Below are 21,840 nucleotides of genomic sequence, written 5' to 3'. Positions count from 1 at the left end.
ATTTGAAAGAGTTTGACATTTTAAGCAGCCGTTTCTTTTCCACTCACTTTTATTGGCTTGTATGGATTGTCTCTTTCAAATGCCTGTCATTGACATTAAACACAAAGTGGGAAATGACCTCAATCGAGCCAGCCCCCAGCTGTGTGCTCCCAGTCTTGTATCCTCTTACCATTTGCTTCACACAGACTTGAAACATTCAGAACAGAAGGGAATCATTCAGAAAGTTGGCTTTGAGGGGGCCCCCTGATTTTCACAAATGTGTTATCTCCACCCCTAATTCACCAGTAATTAGTTTTTAGGTAATAGGCATCAAGTTATTTCTGAGAATTTTTAACAGCTTTATTGAAGTATAATTTATACATCATAAAATTTACCCATTATAAGTGTACACTTCAGTGATTTTTAGTAAATTTGTAGTTGTGCAACCATCACCAAAACCCAGTTTTAGAATATTTTTATCACCCCCAAAAGATTTTGTGTGCTCATTCACAGCCCCACGAAATCTGCTTTGTGTTTCTACCTTTCTGAGAAATTTATTCTGAGAAAGAAGCCTTCCTTTGGATAGTTTTTAAAAAAGGAACATTTGTTCATTTTATCATCTCATTTGTAGACGTGTATTTCCAACCAAGAACTCATCACACTTGCCGGGAAACAGATCTGAAGCCAGCTCTGCTGCTGCCTTTCAGCCTGACCTTGGACACGAAAACCTCTCTTGGGACATTTTCGAAGTCTAAATCCCACCCACAAAGGCAGTTTTAGAGGCAGGAATGATAAGTGTGATGGAGCAGCTTTGGGAAGACCAATTTAGAAAGCAATGCTCTTTCCCCCTTGGGTCAGACAGTCTTTTCTGACTGATTAAGCTGATTAAGGCAAGAGCAACGTCTCTCCAAATTCCCCCACTCCACTTCTTTCTGGAAAAAACGTAACTCTTTAGGCATCCTGCTTTTTTGATCAGAGACAGATAGCAGATTAAAAACAAGAATCTATCTTCCCCCAGTTTCCTCTCACTGGTTAAAAAGACACCTGTAATTAGACTGGATGTCTGCTGCCATTCTATTCTTCAGTTTTCTTTGGCTCCAAAATCATTATGCAATGGGTAGTTTCTAGCAGGCAGTGTTTTCAGACCATTTGTCATTTCCATTGCTGCAATTATATTTACCTGACAATTAACCATTGGTTGTGGAGAATTGTTTCCCAATATTAGGCCTGATATATAAAGATGGTTCTGATTTTCACTGAGATAAAAACATCAGAAACTTGTGGTTTTCAACATTATTCCTTTTAAGTACATCTTCTTAGTGATTATAAAGAGGGTATATTCATTCATTTTAAGAAAACTCAGTTCTTTAAAATTATAAGAAAGTTGTGCATATCTGTTACAGAACTAAGCTCTTTGTTTGGTATATCTTTTATCAAACGTATCCCCTAGGGTTTCCTGCCAGTCGAGTGTTTAAAATTATTAAAAAGAACAATCTAAGGCACTAATTGGGTATTGTCATCTGTCTCAAAATTGGTAAAGAATTTCTTTTAACTTATCCTCCAAAATAGGCCAGTAGTTTGCCGACAAATGGTTTTACTGGGAGGAGAAGTAAATGTCCATTGATCACACTGGCATACCTCCCAGTTTGTGTTTATATCCTCTCAGTCAAGTACTAAGAGAAATATGTGTTGTGTCTCTTTGTTGTTCATAAATCTGAAAAATTGTTTCTTCCTTGAAATCAGCATAAAGCACCACCCACTGGCTTTCAAGGAGATTTTTTATTTCAGACATATTTATAAGCATCAAAAGAAGCTCTGAACAAAGTAGCAAGAGAGTATGACTAGTATGTTTAAAAGTGTGCTTACCTTATTATACAATGGGCTTGGCTTTTTGGCAAAGAAAAGGAAAACTTTGAAGAGAAAATGTGCAGTAAGCCCCATTCATTGGGGTTTCGTTAGCTGTAAACAAGATACCCAATCCTTAGCAGGAAGTTGGCCTTCACATAAATAATGTGTGTTGTCCTAGGATCATTTGATTCCCTTTTCAAAATGAGCATGTGTGGCAGAAGAAACTGGAAAGGAGGCAGCAGTAATTGATCAAGATTTCTAGGAACATAAACAAAATATTTTCAAAGCAACATTTTGCAAAAGAATTGGTGTTAAATCATGGTTGCTAGATGGTATGCCCTGGTTCTGTGAAATAGAAGGTTAAACAGATTCTTGAAACCACAAAAACACCCTTCAAAATGATCTATTTTTCCAGGGCAATACAAAAGGGGTTTGCCCATTTTTGTTTTGATTGCTTCAGCTTTAAACAGAAATGGTAATTTCAGTACACGGGCACTTTAGTACCTTGCATGAAAGCCAGACATGAATTGTTGAGATGTAATCAGAAAGTACATTGCCTTATGTTTTATTTCCTTTAATCATTCTTCTTCTTTGGTGGAGTGTTGGGCTTTCTAATAGAAAAGAGGAGTTTTAGAATTGCAGGCTTAGAAGAATGGTTTAGAATAGCCATCTTTAGTTTTAAAATTGCCAGGAGGCTGGTAATAACATGCCATTTTGAAGGTAATTGTTAACTATACCATTATATTGATATAAAAAAATGGAGACCTACCTGTGAAAATAGATGTTAATAGCAAATCTGGTATTTCCAAGCCAATAATTGGAAAGATTTTTGAATGATATACACTATAGTGCATTGCTGAAATACTGACATGCTAAACAGTGGTTTCCTCATTTATTAAAGAGCATATCATAGTCTTGTTTGTAGAATATTCTGTTAGCAATCATCAGGAGATTTCTCTTCAATGATGTTGTGTAACTGTCATTCCAGTTCTCATTCACCTCCTCCTAATTTATTTGAATTACAATATTGACCACACTGCAATTAAATGTTTTTTGAGAAATGAAATTCAGTCCTATTAATCTTACTTAATTAACTATTCTAAATCTTAAGAAAGGTCTCTACTACCTAATAAAGTTATTAATAAAATAATAAGAAAGTAGTGATCCTCAAGATATCTCATAGTTCTGCAATAAAAGACCAATTTGTTAGGGCATAAACTCACAGCTGCTCCTGCAAATCATGTGTTGCAAAAGTAGCCAGGAATCACCCTGGAAGGAAAAGTAAAAATGCTTAAATTTGAAATCCAATACTATATGATGGATGGGATTTCTGTTTGCTGGAAGGCCCTTTCCAACCATATATTCCACCATGGTATTATAGCATGTTTTACCCTCTTGTTTATTTTTGCCAGCAATTTTCCTACCTCAGAGTGATCAATAGTTTCTGTGGTAGGACTGTGGCACCAAAAGTTGGAAGAAAACTAAAGAGACATTCAGGAAATGTTTAGGGAGAATAACAGGCAATGCAAGGAGATAGACAGCAGGGGGAAAGGGAGAAAAAAATAAGGCTTAACTGTATAACTGCATTCATTCATTTGCAGTCAGTGACTTCAGTCTGACACATGGGCATGCCTTCCCACAACATGGATGTTTCACCTGCCCTGGCTCACTCTGGGCTGACTTGAGCTATTTAGCACAGCAGTACTTGTTCCTCGGATTTTCTGCCCAGGCTCAGCAGGTTTGCAAAATCATTGGAATTTAGACAAGGAAACTACGAGAAACTCAAAGCCTATTTTCAGCATTTCCTGAGCACTTATAATGATTTGGCCACAGGGATTGGCACTAAAATACAGAAAGGAGTAAGACAGAGGATCTGCCTTCAAGGAGCTCATTCATGTTCTAATGGGAAAGACAGAGAAGTAATAAAAACTGTATCACACAATGTATTAAATGTTATAACAGAGCTATGGAAAACAAACTATGGGCACACAGAGGAGGGAGTAACTGACTCTGCCTGGATGGAGCATTGAGGAAAACGAGCTGAGCTTTAAAGGATGAATAGAACTTCCCCAAGCAGACAAGATGAGGAAGGCATTCAAGATAAAGACAATAGCATGGACAAAAATATAGGGGAATGGAAGTAGGTGAAAGTAACCATAAGTAGTTTGTTCTGGCTAGATCTCAGGATATAGATGAAAGCATGATGAGAGGGGAGACTGAAGAAGTAGTCAAGGGCCAAATCATGAAGGACTTTGTATGCCTTAACAATAAGGAATGTGCCCTTTATCCTAAAGGGATATGGAGCTATTGAAAGGTATTAAACCACAGACTGAAATAATCTCTATGGCAGGAGTGGGGACGAAGATCTGGAAATGGATATGCATGGAGACCAGGAGACCAAGAAGTTAAAAAAAACTAAACTAATGTAGGAATTGGGAAGAAAAAACTGGTTTCAGCATATTTTAAGGGATAGACTCAATGGGAGTTAATGATTAATCAGGTTTCAAGAATGGAGGGAAAGAAGAGCCATGGTGATGTCCAGATTTCCAATTTAGGTAATTGTATGCATGGTACAACCACTCACAAGATGATTAGGGAACACAAGAGGAAGAGCAGGGTTTGGGAGTGGTTGCAGAAAAATGAGTTCAGTTTTTATATGTTCGAGTCTGAAGTAATTGTGGGGGGTCCAAGTAAAGAGGTCTAGAAGGAAATTGCATGTCAGTTAAGAACTCTGGATGGGAGAAAGTTTCAGCACATAGAAATGGGAGAGTTAAAGCTCTGGGTATGGATGAGATTGCCCACACAGAATGTCTGCAAAGCATTTTCATAAGTCAGTATCTCTATTTCCTGCACTGATGATAGTGCGATATGGTCCAAAAGAGTGGAAAATTCAAGTTTCTTTCATATTTCTTTGAAGTGCATTCTAGCAGTAGGATTTCTTTTCTTTTCACAGAAGTAGATTACCTTCCTGATTGTGTTTTGCTAAGGTTAATATTAAAATTGACTGATAGTCTCTTTTCAGGAACTGGTTTCATAGTGAGGGTAATTTGAAGTCAGACAGGTATGTGCTAGGCATCAGAAAAAAGCCAGCCAGATATGAAAATGTAGCCACAGATGATTCACAGAGCCCAGAGTGAATAGGTCATTAAAAGTTAGTCATCAAATGCTTTATTGAGTCATTTAGAATCAACATTACAAGGACTGGTTGTATTACCCTACTTCACAGATGGACAAACTGAGGCAAAGTATTATGCTACTATTTGTTGTGGTTATGCAGTTAAACAAGACCAAGGAAAGTGTGTGTTTCACTCTCAGGTTCTCTTATGCCCCGCCAAAGCTCCTTCCTGCTTTGAATGATGAAAAATAAATTAAAATATTGCTGAGATTATTTTGTGGTAATTGCTTTTCTTAAATTCTCTTTTTGTTTTCCTTGAATCTAGGAATCATACATAAAGGGAATGGAGAAAATATGTTCATTTCCCAGCAGCCCCCAGTCATATCAACCATAATGGGTAATGGACACCAAAGGAGTGTAGCCTGCACCAACTGCAATGGCCCAGCCCACAACAACAAACTCTTTGCTCCTGTAGCCTTAGCTTCTGGCCCTGATGGCAGTGTGTATGTTGGCGACTTCAATTTTGTAAGGAGAATATTTCCCTCGGGAAACTCCGTTAGTATTTTGGAATTAAGGTAAGTCTTCTCTAATCTCTAAATATTTGCTTAGCAGATAAAGCAAAAAGCAAGATAATATGAAAAGACAAAGCTTTGCCAGAAGAAGCAGAAAATGTAGTTGCCCCTATTGTAGCACTGAGTTAAGATGCAGGAACAGGGACAAAGGTCAACGTGCTCACTCTTCCTACTTGAAGGATTGATCCTTTGAGCACTACTTTGGAGAACCAGGAAGTGTTAACATCCCTGTATGTATGTCCTTCCCTGTAAACAGTGCTGACACTGACATGGATCTCAATACTTCCAAGCACTCAAGTAAGTCGCTCATTCTCTGCTGGCCACTGTAAAGACTCATCAAAACTATTCCATTCTAGTTGGGAGAGGTATTATCAGATCCAAAAGGCTAAACTTCATAAGGTTTTATTTCCAATCTTTGGAAATGGTCATTTCATAAACAAGAAAATGGAAATCTGGTTTTCATGGCATGATAAAGGAGGAAGAAATGGTTCTTTACCCTTAAAAGCCCTACGCCATGATAATTAAAGCATTGATCTTTAGATTTTCTCACATGGTTTAGGAATTTTCTTGAGAGTACGAAGTATTTTGACATGTTTTGTAAGGAATTCGTAGCTTTTAGTATTCCATATCCTGAAGTTCCACAAAGATTATGACTAAATTGACTGTGGCTTAATTCACTTATTTCTTCCCTTTCTGAGATTATAAAACACAAATGTGTATCTTCTGGTGTTATAGAAAAGGGAAGCTTCAACTCCCGTCTCCTTAAGAATAAACAAACCTGTTTCCTTTCCCCTGGGTAAACTGGTAGAGCCTTCTTTCTAATTAGTTATGACAGCTATATTCCTGACACATGCCTCTGGAACATTTGGCTTAAAGTTTCTCTGTGTTCAGAAGATCTAGATGCTATCCTATGAACTATTCCATAAAACAATTTTTTCTTCAGGCATCTCCTCAATGACCTGACAAATAGTGACCAAATATAGTGACTAGGAGAGCATAGACATTGATAGAGCAACTTGTATGTGCATGGCATCATCAAAACCAATTAAAACACATGAAAAGTCTTGGGTCATTTTCATTTAACACTTACTTTCACACAAGCATGTGAATTTGAATACATAAGGGCATTTCTCAAAATTTTTCAGATTCTCATGCTTGCTATGAAATATACCTCCATTTTCTAATACTGAGTGTTATTCCCTAACACCTAGCTGGGGAAAACTTCTAGTCCCAAGCCCCCATCCATTTTTCACATTAATTCACTCCAGTTTTAATACATTTCTTAATTATAGTAGCAAAGGCTGTCATAGGGAAGAAAGCTGTTAAATCCTTTAGCTAATGAAAAAACAGACTGTAAAGTTAAGACTTTATAATAAAGACAAAGCACTTCTAGAGAGTCTAGAGAGGTACTAATTCATAGCACCCTACCCTAATCAAGTGTTCATGTACCTCAGAATGTTACACCTCATGGGGACTTGTCATTTCCAGCAGCATATCTCTTCGGGCACCTACTTACTGGAAAGTCAACAGGAAGGCCAAGATGGTTGGTTGTATGCCTGGATGTGGAAATGATTTATACAACAGTCCATATTGTTTTCAAAACCCTAGGGATGCTCTATCTATATAATGCCAAATATAGATGGGAGCACTGAACAATTCATTCAACATCTGAACGTTTCCAGTCATCCAGACTGTCACGTAGACAGAGACCTTTTCTTGCTGAGTCTACATAGTTAACCCTATAAAGCCTGTATAGCTAACCCCTATATAGCTAACTCCTCAAAGGAAAAACAGTAAAATTATCTACAAAAACAAAACAAAAAATTATATTAATATTTTTTAAACTCCAGCTAAATTTAGTCCTTTTCTTTGTAATTTAAACGTAAATTTACCTAAAGTGGAGCAATTGTCATTTATTGATGAGATTCTCTCTTGGTCAAGGATCCTTAACAGTTTACAAATTTGCATTTTGGTCCAAAGTACCTTATGACCTTCAATACAAAGCCATTCGAAGTATAAAATAGAATAACTTGGACCCTAATTGCAAACTGATTTTCACAGTATAAAGAAAAATTAGTTTCTGACAGTTTGAAGTACTATCCAATGCCTCTATTCATTCTTATTCCGTGACACTGTTTTGTCTCATTGTCTCAGCTCTTCACTTAGGCATGCACACACTTTGAATTCACACATCAAGGCTCTCTCACTTAGCTTGAGAGCTTTTCTCAAGCTAGCCGGCTTTTCTGAGTTGAGATCCTTTAGAGTAGTTCTTCTTAACATTTTTTTTATTAGTGTTAAACTCCTTTGAGAATCTACTGAAGGCTATGGACCCTCTCCCTAGAAAAAACAAAATCACACAAAATGGCATATGTGATTTAAAGGATCGCATTTTTTCCCTTCCTCAGAATTCCCTGCCTCCCACTGCCCCACCAGCAACCAGTCCCTGCAGATGAAGCCCTTTTATAGACTCATGGTTAATATCCCCTGCATTAGGTTCAAGGAGAAAAGGCAATTATTTCTTCTCTATTCCAACACTCCTGTGATTGGCCATCAAAGAAATAAGCTAATGGAATACACATGATCATTTTGATCTAATTGACAGGTAACTCCCTAACTGTTTGACTATAGTCAAAATCATCAAACCAGTTTATGTCAGCACACATTAGCTGTCATTAGCTGTTATGTTTACTCAGAAGCTAATATAGCTCTTATTAGATTCACTTTTTTTTTAAAAAAAAGCATCTATCCTGATCAGTTGCCTATATGTGTACTGTACATTGTACATATAATTTGTGGATTTATATATTTGCTTTATAAATTTTCCAAATTTAAACTTCCTGGGGAGAGATAAGTTGATTTAATAAGGCTGTGCTATCTTAAGAACCATAATGTTCATTGATTCTACTGTATTTAGATAAAAACCTCACTTCGTACCAGTATTTTTCTTAAGATCAGTTAATTTAATTGCTCTGTGCCCCATGCAAATTAGTCACTTTACTTGGTTGAGTCACCTGTTTCCCTGGAAACACAGACTAATATAGCCATTATGTTATTGGTTGTATTTAAAATTGTGAATGGAGAAGCAATATTGTCAACAGATTATTGTAGAATGGGATAGAGAGCCTTATAGATTTTGATCCTCTGTCAAGTTATTCATTATGTAACTGATGTACTATGTTCTCTAGTAGTTCTCTTTCTTATCTATAAAATTGACTTCAGGTTTATACTTGAGCATCCTCTTACATGACGCATACAATTTAACCTGTTTAGAGATCCACAGATGTGTAGCTCTCAGCCCAAAGTTTGATGACATTTTGGGAGGACATATAGGTTGCCCCTAATGGATGCCCTTCTAGATCCTTTTGTTTCATATTTGGCCACACCGAGTAATTCCAGATGTCCCTTGGCAGTTTAAAGATTGGAAGACTGTAGATATTTTCTGCCTCAGCCCTATTGATCCGAAATGTTTCCAATTGAAACATCTGACCTCAAAAATAACTTCATTTTCATTGGTTGCCAATCATTTATTTCCTCTAGCTAGTCCCCCATTGGTAGAACAAGGAGGAAAAGGAAAAGTCAGCAATATCACTATCATTAGAAATCTGCCAGGAGAAACAATGTTATTTCTTATTATTTAAGTATATAGTACCCCTTTGCCTGTTTCCTGCAGATTTCATTCATATGTATGCATCTTAAAGCTTCCTTCCAGTGGGAGATTGAGGTAAGATAATAAAGAAGGAAAGCTTATAAGTTCATACAATTAAACCTCTGCGACTTTAAAAATACATCCTTGAAAAAAATTTTAAGATAGATTCACTTCTACGTGAGATAGTTCAGGAGTTGGTTTCACTAGGGATTTGCTCCATATATGCAGACACACACACAGATTTCAGTAGAACAAAAATGATATCACAGATTTGTGAGCTTAGTATTAGAAGGATCCATGAGGGTATCAGGTCCAAAATTGTGCCCATTCCATGCCTGATGGTTTGTTGTCTCTACATTGATCTCTTTCAATCACGGGAAACTTCAATACTTCTCAAGATCCATTGCATCTTTAGACTGCTCCATTAGAAAATTCTTCCTTATATTCAGCCAAAATATGCCTTTGTGAAAAATTCACTCAGTAGTGGCAAATGGTAGCATCTAAAACAGTACAGAAGTCACTTCCCTCTTTTACCTGACAACTTTCACAAGTGTGAGGAGAGCTGTCATAGGTTCCTGAGCTTTATCTTCCTCAGTCTAAACATCTACAAGTCCTTCAACTATTTCCCATCAATTATGACTTAGTTGACTTTTTAAATTGTTATAGCCTCAGGACCACTTTTAAGTTTTCTGAAACTAACAGAGATAATTATGTAAGTAAAAATAGGAGACACCATATCAAGTGCTTTGCAAGAATTCAAATATGTAATATCCCCCTGTACCCCTCTCATCTTCTAATTTCACAACTCTATTAGAAAACTCATTAAGCATGACTAGAAATGATTTATTCTTTATAAAAACCTCATGCTGCTGTTGTTCAAGATTTTGTTATTCTCCAGATATTTATTTTGTCCTTCCCTTAAAAGTGAAAGAGATAGGAAAATAAGAGTCTGGCAAATGCTTCTTGGTATCTTGAGTAATTTGGATTCAACAAATGTCAATGTGATATGAAAATTTCTCTTGAGATTTTCCTGTTTCTTTTCCAGCAACTGCTTAATATTTCATACATTGTGCTCTGGAGTTGATTCCTGTCATTGACTGGGAATGGAGTAGAACTGGAATAGCAGCCATTTAGGGGCAGTTAGAATGCTGAGAGGCAGGAGAACTTGTAGGGCTCTCCACTGAAGGAACAAATGGAAATGGAGCTTTGAGAGCTCTACAAATATCTCAGAAATGGCCATGAACCATCCTCTTGTCAACAGCATTGGAGCTACAAATACTAGAAACACTGCATGTAGATGAAATAGGTGGTTACCTCCCCAGTTTGATCTCATGTATTAGCAGTGGTACTCAAGGATTCCCTCCACCTCACCCAAAGACATCTTCACTGGCCTTCCATGGTGCCCAAAATTTTCACTCTAAGAAATATGTTCCTTTGAATTGAAACATTGTATCTCTAAGATTTCCCAAAACATGAACCTCTTTTAGAATGGCTCATCAAGCTAAAAGCATTCATGAGTCCCTTGATATGGATTCATTTATCAGATTGCTTTTCAAAGGGACTGCTAGCTGAAAACAGGGCCCTAAAACAGGACAGGTAAGTTGTGATAAGGGCAAGGAACAGAGCCAGAGCATGGGGGAAGATAGTCTTGGATGAGGGTCGCTGGAGTTGGAAGACCTGAGAAGTCAGTGACAGTCAGGAGTGTGCTCTGCTGTCTAAAGCAAGAAGACCAAGGAAAGAGGAGCAGGAAGGGCAGACCATTCTTCAGTGTCAAATGTTTCTGGCCAGGAATATGAAAAGAAGCTGAGAACAGCATGAAGAACAAGTAAAGGGCTGTAGCCACCACAGTGCAGGCCAGTCAGAGTCTCATGATGCCAGGTCACTAGAAAACAGCTCCAAAATTGGCATATGTCCTCTTTTCCATCCCTTACCTCACAAAAACATAAAAGGAATAGATGGTCCCTTATGTTAAGTGGAAGAAGCTAGACATAAAAGGACAAATATTTAACGGTTCAATTTATATGAAATATCCAGAATAGGTATTCTTGTGGTTGCCTGGGGCTGAGGGAGGGGAAAAATGGGAAGTGACCACAAATAGGTATGGAGTTTCTTCATAGTATGATGAAAATGTTCTGGAATTGAATAATGGTAAAGGCTACACAACTCTCTGAATGTACTGGAAACCACTGAATTACACATTTTAGAAGGGTGAATTTTATGGTATACAAATCATATCAATAATTTTCTTCTAAATTAAAAAAGAAGAGTACATGACCCTTTCATCACCTGGATCTTGAGAAAATCAAAGGTCAACTTAAAGACTTTATCATTGGAAGCATGTCTTGCACTAAAAAGATTTGAAATTCCATTTCTTTCTCCTCCTAACTCATGGCAAGCTTCAAGTTGGTCCATTGCCAGGTGGTGGTGCCCACGGATGGGCCCAGGCCCTTGTGAAGAGCTCACACACTGACACCTCAGCATGTAGTCAGTTGGTAGCTAGATAGCAGACTGACTTTGGTGGTGGCTCAGTCCTAAATCCTTAACGAAAAGTAATTCTGAGACAGAACAAGGTCACATACTGGAAATAAATTCCGTCATTTTCACTTCCTCCCTCTGAGATGTTAATGAGAGAAGCTGCTCTGCATAATATGGGACATCTTTCCAAATTCACAGTGACATTATTGGCAGAATCAGAAGCAGCTGCAAGAAAGTCAAACCATCCCCCTCTCACTCCTTGCCATCATGTAAGAATTTCAAAACCTTTTGTAGCCACACAAATGGTTCTGTACCATGAGAATCTGTTGCTGATGAAACCATATTTTAATGAGATCCTTCTAGTACTTTCACAACTAAACTTCTTTCAGGAGGATCACCTATGCCACAGTAATTACAGCTAGCCTCAAACACACTCATTCTGTAATTTAGAGGCCGCAAAATCAGGCAAGTGTCTAGAGACAAGGAAATTGAAAGAGGTGCAAATGAAAGTTTCTAGAGACAAACAAATTGAAAGAGGCGCAAATGGCTGCAGCCAGGTTTCTAATCAGAGCTCCTCATCCTTATCAGTTCACCTTTGTTTCAACCCACAGGATACCTACCCTTTTGAGATGAGCAAAGGAAACAGAAAAGTCAGTGGACCTTGACCTGTGGCCCAACTAGTAAAATCTCAGAAAGGTTCTTTTTAAAAAACAGTTGAATCTGCTGTAGCAGATAACTTCAGATGAAAAATTTTGTATATTTTCTTCTTCCCTGAGATTCCAAAGAATAAGACCATTTCCTAGTTTAGGTTTAAAAAAACGGCTATCTCTATGTTTTCAAAATGACATAGGGCCAGATTTAAAAGGATTTTAAAAATTAAAATGACCGTATTCCACAGATGATTATAGCCTTTTAATTCTGGGCAGACTTGACCCAAAGTCAGGCCTATACACAGACTGCACTCGCTGTGTGAGAAAGCTCATACCAGGTCCCATCATGAAATGCCCTAGGCAATACCCTGTGCCAAGAGGCTTACAGATCAGGAGCCACCAAAATATTTTCCTTCTTCTGGCCCAACAGTCCTCTAGTGCTTACCCCAGTTGCCCTTTAGAGCATGGATGGCTAGAAGACACAAAGCCCTAATAGTTGATGTACAATGTGTTTTATTGAAGTTGTTTCAATCAGCAGTTTTGATGTCAGGGATATTCTGTCATGGTCTAAAAGAAAACTCTTACACTTTCAACTTGTTAAGGAGCTTTTTAATATTGCTAAGGAATTTGCACAACAGATGTTCCTATCTTATCTCTGAGATCAGATAAGTGGCTTAGGGTTAGTGTTGGGATGTCTGTCTGTACACAAAACTTGATAATAAAACAGTGATTTTACACTTTGATAGAGTGCTTATGGCTATCAAACCAAAGCCTAAAATGGTTAGTCCCTCTGCCGTGACTGCTTCTTCAACCCCTAGTTCAATGGTTCCTAAATTTTATTTTGCATCAGAATTGCCAACCAACTTTGTTAAAAATAAAATTTCCAGGCCCCACCTCCACCCAAGATTCTGATTCAATAGGGCTAGGGAGAACCCTAGGAAAGTGCACAAGTGCAAGAATCCAAGTGATTCTGATGCAGATGGTCCAGAGAGAACCTTTTGAAAAATCTGCCTTAGAACTTTGCGCATCCACCAAACAAAATATGCAATCGCCTTGACACCATCTTAGGAGGCAAAGCCTGGAGGGATTGGATCAACTTTGGCTTGCACTCCTGACTAAATGATCCCCATAGAGTCTCTCTAAATGTCACAATCTGAGTTAGGAATTGGTGTGTCTGGTTAGGTTTGGCTTGTTCAATGATACTGATGACTCTCTGTTTGCTTTTGCTTGCCACTCGTGGATACCTTGTGCACCCTAGAAACAGAGATACCAGACATAGGTAAGCAAATCACATCAGCAGCTACCTAATGCCTCCTCTTGCCTATGAGACTACCTCCTAATAATGTGTTAATAGGGAAATTTTTCTTCCTAAATAAGGTTAAAAAATAGTGTGAACATAAATTTGAAAGTTATAACTCAGGTAAGTGTCTTCCAAAAGAAGGGTCCACTATGTAGGATTTGCTGGAGGATCAAAACATACTAAAAAGAAAATAATTCATAAGTGAAAGATGACAGTTCAGTACTTCATGGGAAAGCAAGGCCTTAAGTTTCGTTATGTTTCCCTAAGGTGATAACACAAATGAGTTGGTAAGTTCAAATAGATTTGATGTTTTCAAATTGCAGGTAGAGAAAGAGGCAATACAGCAATCTCCCTAGATCCAGAAATACAGTTTTCAAGTGTATTAAGAGACAGTGACCGTGATGACCTTCTTTAATATGATTTTTTCTTTTTTTCTTTTATGTGACCTCACTGTTTCTATTTCTTTCCACCAAAAAGAAGTAATAGGAAAACCTTAAACTGACCGTTTGCAGACAATGGCACATAGCTCTGAAATTAATCATAATGAATATTTCTATTCAATGTGTTTACGCATTACACTTGTCAAAACTGTTCTAAATTACCTGAAATTGCAAAGGAGAAAATTGAATTTGTTCACTCCCAAGTGCCAATTGTCATCAAAATGGCACTGATGGGGTTTCTAATCTGGATTTCATTTGGGCAACGCCACTTCCTAAATGCCAGTACAGACGATCAGCCTTGCTACTTTGGCATAACTGATTCCTTAAGCAAATTAAGTTGGTTGTCAAATTGCTTACTGGTAAAGTGTTGCACAGTATTAATTATAAACATTAATTGCCCATTTAACAATCTATGTGATTTTTACCTAGCATGAATGAAGTGATCTTTGCTAAGTTGAAGGGCATTGCTTGAATGTAAAACTAACCAAAAGGTGATAGTAAACCTAACACCCAAGTTGTAAAAGAAATCTTCACATATCTCAAATTGCAATTTGCATTGAGACACAAGGGATTAAAGCAAATTGGAATATAGTCCAGTGGTTTTTTCTTTCTCAGGTATGGCTTGTTTTCAGAAAGTAGAAAGAAATCAGCCTCAAAAGAGCTAAAGTACACTTGAGAAATGGCAAGTTACATATTGATAGGAGGGACCTTCCTGACTGCTGGCTATCAAGAAAATAACATTGATTAGATTTCACTTTGGTATGTTGGGCTATTCTATTTTCTAAAGGCCAGTACACAAAGTTTGAGAACAGCCTGGCTGAACAAAATAGGACATGTTGCTCATTAGAAAGCAGGAACACTGATTTGTTTTGCTGCCTTCAGAGGAAGAGTATTCTGCTGGTATTTTGCACACAAAATCACATATAATCTACTCTAATCTTGGTCCAGGCCCAAACTTGTTAGTGACCCCGGACAAGCTCCCTATGTGTCTGGATTTCCCCAGCTGAGATTTGAGGAGATTGCTAATTCTAACTTTCCTCACAGGCACACTGGGGGTATTCAATAATGAATGAATGTACTGCATTCCAAAGTGCTTTTGTGCAAATAGCAAAATAGCATTTCTCTTGGAAAAATAGCCTATGGACTCTTCCTGAACAAAGCATGACTAATCTGACTGAATTGAGACTCCACAAACTGGCTATCAAAGTATTGTAGTTGTTTCAAAGAAGGGTTGTGACCCCTTCTTTTTTCTAGAAAGATCTGAGCACACTGGAAAAATTTTATTCTGAAGGCAAAAATATAACTATATATGTAAAGACTTTTACTCAAACCCCTATTGAAGCAGTTTTTCCCAAAGAGATGCCTTGTCTGGTATGGCTACCAAATCAATTCTAGAGTTTGTTGGGGCCCTTCATAGTTTATTTACAGCACGTGTTATGGTGGTTCCAGGGTTGGAGTTGTCCCTGGAATCTACTGGATTCTCTTACTTGATGAAGGTAAGTAGGAAAAAATTAAGTATTCCAATTGAACCTAATTTTTTCCAATTAAAACTATAAACAGTCTCAAATTAGTATTTGCAGGCCTGATTATTATTAACATACATAAATATGCTTGGAGGGCAAATATAATTACAATTAATAACATTCCAGTCCTTAGAGGTATCTTGATTGTTCTCACCGCCCTCTCCCCTCCATTTTGCCTAAGTAGCAAGGCCTGAACTCTTTTATGTCTTAGTTTTATATCTTGCAGTTCAGTTTAGTTTAGCATATACTAAGCACCAATCCTGTCAGGCCCTCTGTTGACACTGAGAATAGAGAGATGAATATGGTTCCTGCCTGAAAAGAGCTCACAGTGTAGTTGGAGAGAAAGATATGTTAAGAAAAAAAATAGTGCTTACACCCAGCACCCAGATCTTGGTTTCTAATACCATTCTCCAATAAAGGGAACCAGGAGGGTCTTTGGAGAAATGGCTGATTCTAGGATTGGGGCAGGGAGTATAGCAGATGAGCCCAGAGCATCTTGTAGTGCCAGAAAGAAAGGAAAGGCTAAAAACAAATCCCTCATTGATGGGGATATGGCAAAGGGACACATGAGTCAACAAAAAGAGCTCCCAATGGCTAAAGCTGGAAGAACTTGAGCAACAAAATAAAGTAGCATTGGATTTAATGCAAAGTATAAAATAAATATCCATGAGTCCATACTGATATAAATAAATGGTTGAATTAATAATAGATAGAGACGAGATAAAGCTCCCATTTAGAAGAATTCCAAATAATATATGTAGATACTCCACCCTCAAGGAGGTGGAGCATAACTCTCTACTCCTTAAGTGTTGGCTACGCATAGTTACTTCCTTCCAAAGAGTAAAGTGTGGAAAGTAGGGGAGAAAGAGTATCTTTACAGTGAAGAAATCTGACGAACACTATTTCAGCCAGGAGATCAAGGTCAAACCCATTAGTGTACATCATGTTGGTAGTATGTACCCTTGGTATAATTTGATCAGAATGGCACTTTATTACCTCTGTGCTCTTCCTCCCAAAAGCCTATCACTCCTGTCTAACTGTTAAAAAAAAAAAACCATCAGACCCATTTCAGTCAAGGGTATTCTGCAAAATACCTGACCAGTACTCCTCAAAACTGTTAAGGTCATCAAAAACAAGAAAAGTCTGAGAAACTGTCACAGCACAGAAGAGCCTAAGAAGACATGACGACTAAATATAATTTGTTATCGTGGATGGGATCCTGGAACAGAAAAAGAACATTAGGTAAAAACTAAGGAAATCTAATAAGTATGGACTTCATTTAATAAGTTTTAAAAATAATGCTAATACCATACGATAGGTGCTGCTAAGGCACAAGTCCCTCTTCTTTACTAATTTCTGTCCTTCTGTTTCTCCTGTCATAACACTTGGACTCATGGTAGTCATATCCTGTCTACTTATCTGTCTCTCCCACTAGACTGTGAGTTTCATAAAGAAAGAAGCTGTGTGTATCTTGCACACAAGTAGGTCTCTAGAACATAGCACAGTCCTTGGATACATTGTATGCACTTAATAAATGATTTTTAATGAATTAGTAAACAAATACACAATACTGAAATGGTACCGAGGAAGTAGTTCAGATGAGAGATGATGAGGCCTTAGAGTAAAAACAGCAGAGATAAAAAGAAGTGAGCAGACTGGAGAACAATTTAGAAAGTAGAATTTAAAAACCACCTTTCACTGGATGTGGGAAATGATGGAAAGAAGGAAGTAGAAAAGAATGGCTTCTGGTTTCTGGGTTTGACAACTGGGTGCTAGGCAGAGGTATGGGCAATGAGCATTTCAGAGATGAACAAGACAAGATTGCTCTCCACCAGGCTTTATTGCAACTGGCAGGGCAGGAGAGGGAGATGCAAACAACACATAAACAAATAATTTAATATGATATGTAATCCCCAGAATAGAGGTAAGATAATGCAAATAACCCAGACTGGAGAAGGGAAGACTGGGAAAGCTTCCTTCAGGAGATGATGCCCAAATAAAGCCTCAAAAGACATGTAAGAATGAATTAAGAGAAGAAAGGCTTGGCTAAGACACACCAAGAAACATTAAAAAGTTTTTAAAGATGGGAGCCAAATGATCAGAATAACTCTGCAGGCGGCATGGGAAAAAAATGATTTAAGATTTCAAAAACACATCCTACATATCGGTCTATAGAAAATATTCCAGGCCAGAGATGATGAAAGATAGAACTAATGTAATGGCATAGGGATGGAAGATGAGAATGTTTCTGAAAGTTAGTTTACAGACACAATTGCATGTGGAGAGCAAAAGAGGGATTAGGGATGACTTCCACGTTTGGAGTTTGGATGATGTCAGTATTACACGAACCTTAGGTTCAAGTAAAATGTCTCCAAAACTAAGGTTATTGTAGCCATTGAAAAACCAAAATTAGGAAGAATCAAAATAATAAACAAACTCAGCCATCTATACAGATAAAAATAACTTGAGATTCCATGTGAATATGTAATAGAAAAGTTTCAAGAATGCCAAAATCCAAAAAAGGTAACTTTAGGGTCACTTTTAGGAGATATAACTATGCGATTACACAATCATATGATTGCCATTATAACTTTAAAAAGGTTAAATATAACCAGTTCCATTATGTCCTGAAAGAACAAGAACCAGATTAGAAAACTGGTAGTAAATTGAAAAAGGGAAGCTTGGAAAGAAGTTTGGCAGTATATCTCCAGCATGATCCTCCCTTAGCGACACTCCTTGAGCTTTGGACATGCCTTTCAATTGACAACTGGGGCCTGGGAGGATGGTATTGTCCACAAGCAAGGTGAGAAGCCCAAGAGAAAGGAAGTAGGTTTATGAGGGATGGGGAAAGCAGGAAAAGAAAGTAACTTCTGTTTTGGATATGTTGAGTTTGAGGTGACTGAGACACCCAGCAGTGATCTAGTAGGTAATTGGATAACTGAGTATGGAGAATAAGAGAAAAATGATCTCCTGAGATTTCCTGTCTTCTGTTTCTTTCTACCCCCAAATGGATGGTATTGGAATGTCAGCATCATTATGGGTTAGCAGTACACATTTGATTTGTTTCATACCTAGACCCACTATTAGAAAAACAGAGAAGTATCCATCTCCTTGATACTTAAGAAGGAAGATAAATGAATTCACTCATCTATCAAAAGATTTTTCCATTTGTGACAAAAGGCTGAGCCCAGGGAGTTCGTGTTGAAAAATTGCCTCGAATAACTTTACTTTTCTCTTCCTTAGCACAAGTCCTGCTCACAAATACTATCTGGCTATGGACCCTGTGTCTGAATCACTCTATCTATCAGACACCAATACTCGCAAAGTCTACAAGTTGAAATCTCTTGTGGAGACGAAAGATCTGTCCAAGAATTTTGAAGTGGTGGCAGGAACTGGTGATCAGTGCCTTCCCTTTGACCAGAGTCATTGTGGAGATGGTGGGAGAGCATCGGAAGCTTCACTGAATAGCCCTCGAGGTAAAAAAAAAAAAAAAAAAAAAAAAAAAAAATATATATATATATATATATATACACACACACACACACCCTTGGGTCATCTAAAGATTTTATTTGACTTTACAAAATCCCGAGACTGTTGCCACACTTCAGCCCATCCACTAATCTCAATATCTTGCCTCTGAAAGCCAAAATATTGAAGTCTGTCTCAGTAGACACATCCAAGGCACATAATGCATTTTTAGCCAATATTCATTAGTATGGTTATAACTGTTATTAAAAGAATGAAATGCTTCCTTTTCTAGTTGATAAATAACTATTAGCCAGAACCCTCAGAGTGCCTCCCTGACACCACAACCCACCCCAGAGTTACCTCCTGGAAACTCCCCACAGTCCAGCAACTAAAGGGTTAACCTGATCCAGCAGAGAGCCTGCAGACCCCTGCTTTGGCTCTTCAGCCTGCATTGCTTGGGATAAGGTCTGTGCCTACCTTCTACCACTGCTAAGTATGTTGAATATCTCACAGACCCTAAACATTCCTGACTTTTGCTTAACAAAATTATGAATCTTCAATGAACCTTTCTTCCATTAATTTATCTGAATCATTCTGGAAATTACTTATATTTTCAGTTGATATTGCCTCTAGAATAACAAATTCCAATTTTTTTCTGTTGCCTTCTGTGGGAGTTTGGCCTTATTTTTATTTGTCCTAAATTTACTTCTCAGTCTGCAAGGACCAACCTTCAATTTAATTGCCTAGAATCTAGTGAACAAATCTGTGTCTCCCAATTAACTTCTGGATTTTCTGGATCATATGCCAATCTTAGGCCACAAAGTTGAAGGACAGTCAACTTTTAAGTCTGTCATCATATATCATTGACCCTGTCATCTTAATTATTTAACTGCTCTTCTCAGTTCCTTCTCCAAGATGTTTGTGTGTGTGTGTGTGTGTGTGTGTGTGTGTGTGTCTGCATGCATGCACACATGCATGCATTTATGTTAGTGATTTTAGAAATTAGTCATTTTACTGGGCTTACAAAGCCAGTGTTTTCTTAGTTATTATACAAATAATACTAACATTTGTTGCAGAAAAATTAGAAAAGGGAGAATAAAAAAATTTAATTAAAATCACCCATAAGCCTACTACATGTAGAAAACCACTGTTAACGTTTTAGTATTTATCCTTCTAGACTTTTTCCATGCAATTCTCTAAGAGTAGAATCATATTATACAATGCTGTTCTGTAACCTGTTTTACACACAACATCTTTCCATGCCAATAAATGTAGTGAGGTCAGTGTGTTTAATTTATTAGATGGTCACTTATTACTTTAAATTTTAAGAGGTTACTCTTTAACCATTTGACATTTGCTATATTGAGATTGAATTCCTACTAGTATCACAGTTTAAAGCTTTCACTTTCTCCAAGGCCTTTGTCTTTTATAAAGCCCCTCTGGCTAACCCCATACCATTAAATCTGAATTTATTTAACAGTGTCTACACTACACAATTGGCACTTGATTTTATTTTGCCTTCTTTTGCTTCCAGTGCTTTCATGAATGAGAGGTTTTTTCTACTGAAATAAGTTGCTTGAGATGGGAAGTCACATCTAATATTATGGAATCTTCCCCACTACCCCACCAACTTCTAGCATAGTGTGGGACCCACTACACATACTTATTGTGTAATTGATCAATTAAGTAACTCTTATCTATGCCAGGAATTCCTAAAAGGAATTTCAATGGTGTTTACAGGGGGTGATTTATTTTCCCTAACGGAACATAAGCCCCTCCCCCCCCAGGTATTATGGTAAATTTTTTCTTTATTTCTCTGTGCCAGCTCTTTCCTTATACATAGTGGGTCCACAATAAATATTTAATGATTGAATAAATAACTTGGGTGCAACATGTGATCAGCTCATCTTTCAAGAAAATACATTAGAGCGAGACTCTGTCTCAAAAAAAATAATAATAATAATTTGTCATAAAACTGATGATTTTACATGATTTTTCTAAGATATTTTAAATAATAAACTATTTCCTTAAATTAAAAAAAAGACAATTCTAGAGGAATGCAATGTAACTTGAAAGGTAAAACAAAATACGTCTTCTAAAAGTTAAAAACAGGAGAATATCTTTGTGATCTTGAAGTAGTTAATTTTTTTAAAGGAATTAAAATTGATAAATATGATGGAAAAAAAAAGAAAGAAAATACATTAGGCTGGGTCTCACCTTTTACACAGGTTTAAAATTCTTGGGGGTATTTTAAAGATTTCTGCATAAAAAATAGAGAGGAATCAAACTTGTATTGTGCCTTAAATTGACATCCTCCTGAGTTGCTGCTAGTTTGGAAACCATTCACCTCAACTACCACATTCAACCTGCCACACAGAGAATGAATATTTTAGCTTTTCCAAATAAAGCAAATAATTGGTTCACTGCAGCTTTTTTTTTTTCTTGGAAAGCAGCAATAATAAAGTACTGATGAACAGGATTTACATGAACTCTTGAAGTGTCAGTAATGAGAGTGCTGAAATTTATGTATCAAAGCTAATATTAAACTAAGTTTTTCTTCTTGTCATAGCCACTACTACATTTTCCTTTGTCTTGATTTACTCATCTTTCTATCCAAGAGCTTCCTTTGCCATAATCTGGTACACTTCATTCATTCCTAAGCAATAAGAGAGCCCTGAGAACATCTAGCCCAGACTTCAGACAGCTAAATGTCGAATCCATCTGGGACAGCTTACACATAACGTTCCTGAAGCTGGTGTTGTCAACATCTGCTTTGATCCAGTGAGTGAACTAGGATGCTTAAAGGAGTGGGATGTGTGGTTCA

The 21,840-nt window shown here is 37.4% G+C and overlaps 1 protein-coding gene across 11 annotated transcripts in view; it reads left to right on the top strand.

Moving 5' to 3' along the window:
• TENM1 (teneurin transmembrane protein 1) overlaps window positions 1–21,840 on the top strand; it is an 841,958-nt gene that overhangs the window by 711,897 nt on the left and 108,221 nt on the right. For 9 of the 11 annotated variants that reach the window (XM_009235231.2, XM_054545040.1, XM_054545042.1 and 6 more), the window contains 3 exons: window positions 5,268–5,517; window positions 13,544–13,564; window positions 18,792–19,024. In XM_009235231.2, the coding sequence (XP_009233506.2) occupies window positions 5,268–5,517; window positions 13,544–13,564; window positions 18,792–19,024 (504 nt within the window). The remainder of the gene's footprint in view (window positions 1–5,267; window positions 5,518–13,543; window positions 13,565–18,791; window positions 19,025–21,840) is intronic. The other 2 variants (XM_002832080.2, XM_054545044.1) reach the window with 1 other exon arrangement.

This window comes from Pongo abelii, chromosome X (genome assembly GCF_028885655.2).
Source record: "Pongo abelii isolate AG06213 chromosome X, NHGRI_mPonAbe1-v2.0_pri, whole genome shotgun sequence".
Classification (NCBI taxonomy): domain Eukaryota; kingdom Metazoa; phylum Chordata; class Mammalia; order Primates; family Hominidae; genus Pongo; species Pongo abelii.
Note: the sequence above shows the minus strand (reverse complement) of the source record. Positions and strands in the feature narration are given on the sequence as shown.